At 50.4% G+C, this 2,225-nt stretch overlaps 1 protein-coding gene across 1 annotated transcript in view; it reads right to left on the bottom strand.

Moving 5' to 3' along the window:
* LOC115030407 (prefoldin subunit 4-like) overlaps window positions 1-2,225 on the bottom strand; it is a 6,597-nt gene that overhangs the window by 3,250 nt on the left and 1,122 nt on the right. The window contains exons 3-4 of the mRNA XM_029474754.1: window positions 2,131-2,222; window positions 1-93 (exon numbers count right to left, since the gene is read on the bottom strand). Of these exons, the coding sequence (XP_029330614.1) occupies window positions 1-93; window positions 2,131-2,222 (185 nt within the window). The remainder of the gene's footprint in view (window positions 94-2,130; window positions 2,223-2,225) is intronic.

Raw genomic sequence — 2,225 nt, 5'->3', positions numbered from 1 at the left:
TTTCGCGTATAGCTGCACCTTCAGGTCAGCTAACACCCGCTGGATGGCCGCCACTCTGGACTCTAAGGCATCGATCTCTTCTTGCAAAGTTTTCTGGAGAAGAAAGAGTTTAAATTAACTAGCTTCAGCTGGATGACCTATGAGTACAGAGTCTACAACAATGGCAAGAATCTGAGGTACAAAACTCTAAACTGGTCTAGAGCAGAATAATAATAATCAGATCAAAGCCCAAGGCTGGAATGGGCAGCACTTACCTCAGCCAACAACAGCTCATGCTGCGGCTGTGGCTGCCGCTTCAGTCTCTGCTGGGATTTGAACTTGGGGCCTTGAGAAAAGCAACCAGGACTCTTAACCTCTGAGCCATGCTCCAGCCCCTATTTTTCTGCTTTTATTTATGTGTGTGTATGAGTGTGTGTTTGTCCATGAGTGCAATGCCCGACAACTCTCAAGAGGCTGTCCCTATAGCCACAGTCACAGGAGACTGTGAACCACCTGATGTGGGTGCTGGGAACGGAACTTGGGTCCTCTGGAAGAGCAGCCAGCGCTCATAACCACCGAGCCATCGCACCAGCCCCTTCTCAAGGTATATCAGATATAGGTTTCATCAGTGGGAAGTTTGGTTTTAGAAATCTGAAGCAGAGACTATCATTTTATGTTAGAAAGCTAACAAAGCAACAATATTGGGGCAGCTGTCACTGAGTTCTCACACACTGGGTGGCTGGAAGACACCTAGGGTTAATATCACACACCTCTCTTCGGCTAAGGCAGCCTGAGCCCATGCTGCGTGTAATAATTAAAAACCAATCTATGCTATCACAGGCCAGGCACCGGCCTATTACCAGCCAGGTCCAAAGCCCGAGACAGCAATGCTTCCCCTTGTCAAGGCCTCTCCCACCAATGCTGGCTCTGCCTCAACAGAGCCCGGAGACCCCTGTCTTGGTCCCCGCGGGAAGCTGTGGGTGTGCTCTCGCCTGCCCGCGCTCTGCTCGATACCTTTCCCCTGGAGCTCAGTCCTTGCCCAAACTTCCCGTCCCAAGGCCTGGCTGAATTCCGCCTCGGCTCAGTTCTTTCCCTCTGGCTCACCCAGAGTCCCAGGGAAATAGAAAACACCAGGCCATCTTAGTTTAGAAGCAACAGATAACACAACCGCTGGGCTTGGAGTCTACTGTCCTAAACTCATCAACTGTTCTGTCAGAAGTCTTCCGGTGGCTGATCCTGGTGGATTCTGCTCCCAGATCTAACAGTCCTACATCTCATTTGCTTTGCTCCCGCCTCTCTGTCCAAAAAGGCCAGTTCCCTTCTCCTGTGTTCCCTCTTCCTTTCTGGGACCGGGAAGGCCCACCTCCACCTCATCCAGTGATTGGCTTCCTGTCATCTTTATTATCTAATCAGTTAATTTCAGGGAAATCCTGCCGCAATCCCAGCCATGATCAAGCTTCTTGATCAAGTATGGAAGAACACAAGTTTCTAACCCTGAACCAAGACTTATGTCTACGATCGCTCGCCGGCTCACTGAAACATTACTACAGCATGATATCAGAAACAAATTAATGCTAATAAGGCCACTGTAAGCAAATCAATGCCCATCACAACATTAAGATGGCCTCAAACAAATCCTAGGACAGTGGTGTGCTGGAGGCCTGTGTTGCTCCAGGTCACTGAGTGGATAAGTGAGCATTAGACAAAGTGCTCCTCCCACGGGGACCCACGTGTGCAGCAGTTACACAGATGGGGAGGGGACGAGGAGGAGAGGGCTCTAACAGAGGAACAGGCTCCTCACTGACAGACAGGACAGCAGACAGTGCAGACCCAGGGGCTCGCTTCACTTTGCAGTACACTACAGCATCTCAACATCGGCAGCAGAAGCAAAGCTCCGGGGCCGGAAGACAGCAGTCATGTGCCATTTGGGGAAACCTCGGCCTCTCTGAGCTTCTGCTCCTCAGTCTAAACCGTGCTACTGATTAACTGTGCTATTTGGATTAACCAGAACCCCCCTGGCAGGGTGCTCAGAGCCGTGCCTGTCCGCAGAGCCTCCCCCGTTACTCCCCTGCACCTGTAATTATGCATTCTCTGTAATGATAAACCTTCCCAACTTGAAAAATCTCTGCCCGAGGCAAGATTCCCACATACCTTTGCATCTTCTAACATTTCCTGTGTTTCTTCTTGAGAGTGGCTGATGAAAACGTCTCCGATCTGGTAGGGAATCATTAAGCAGTCGTCATCTG

This window comes from Mus caroli, chromosome 2, assembly GCF_900094665.2.
Source record: "Mus caroli chromosome 2, CAROLI_EIJ_v1.1, whole genome shotgun sequence".
In the NCBI taxonomy this organism is placed as follows: domain Eukaryota; kingdom Metazoa; phylum Chordata; class Mammalia; order Rodentia; family Muridae; genus Mus; species Mus caroli.
Note: the sequence above shows the minus strand (reverse complement) of the source record. Positions and strands in the feature narration are given on the sequence as shown.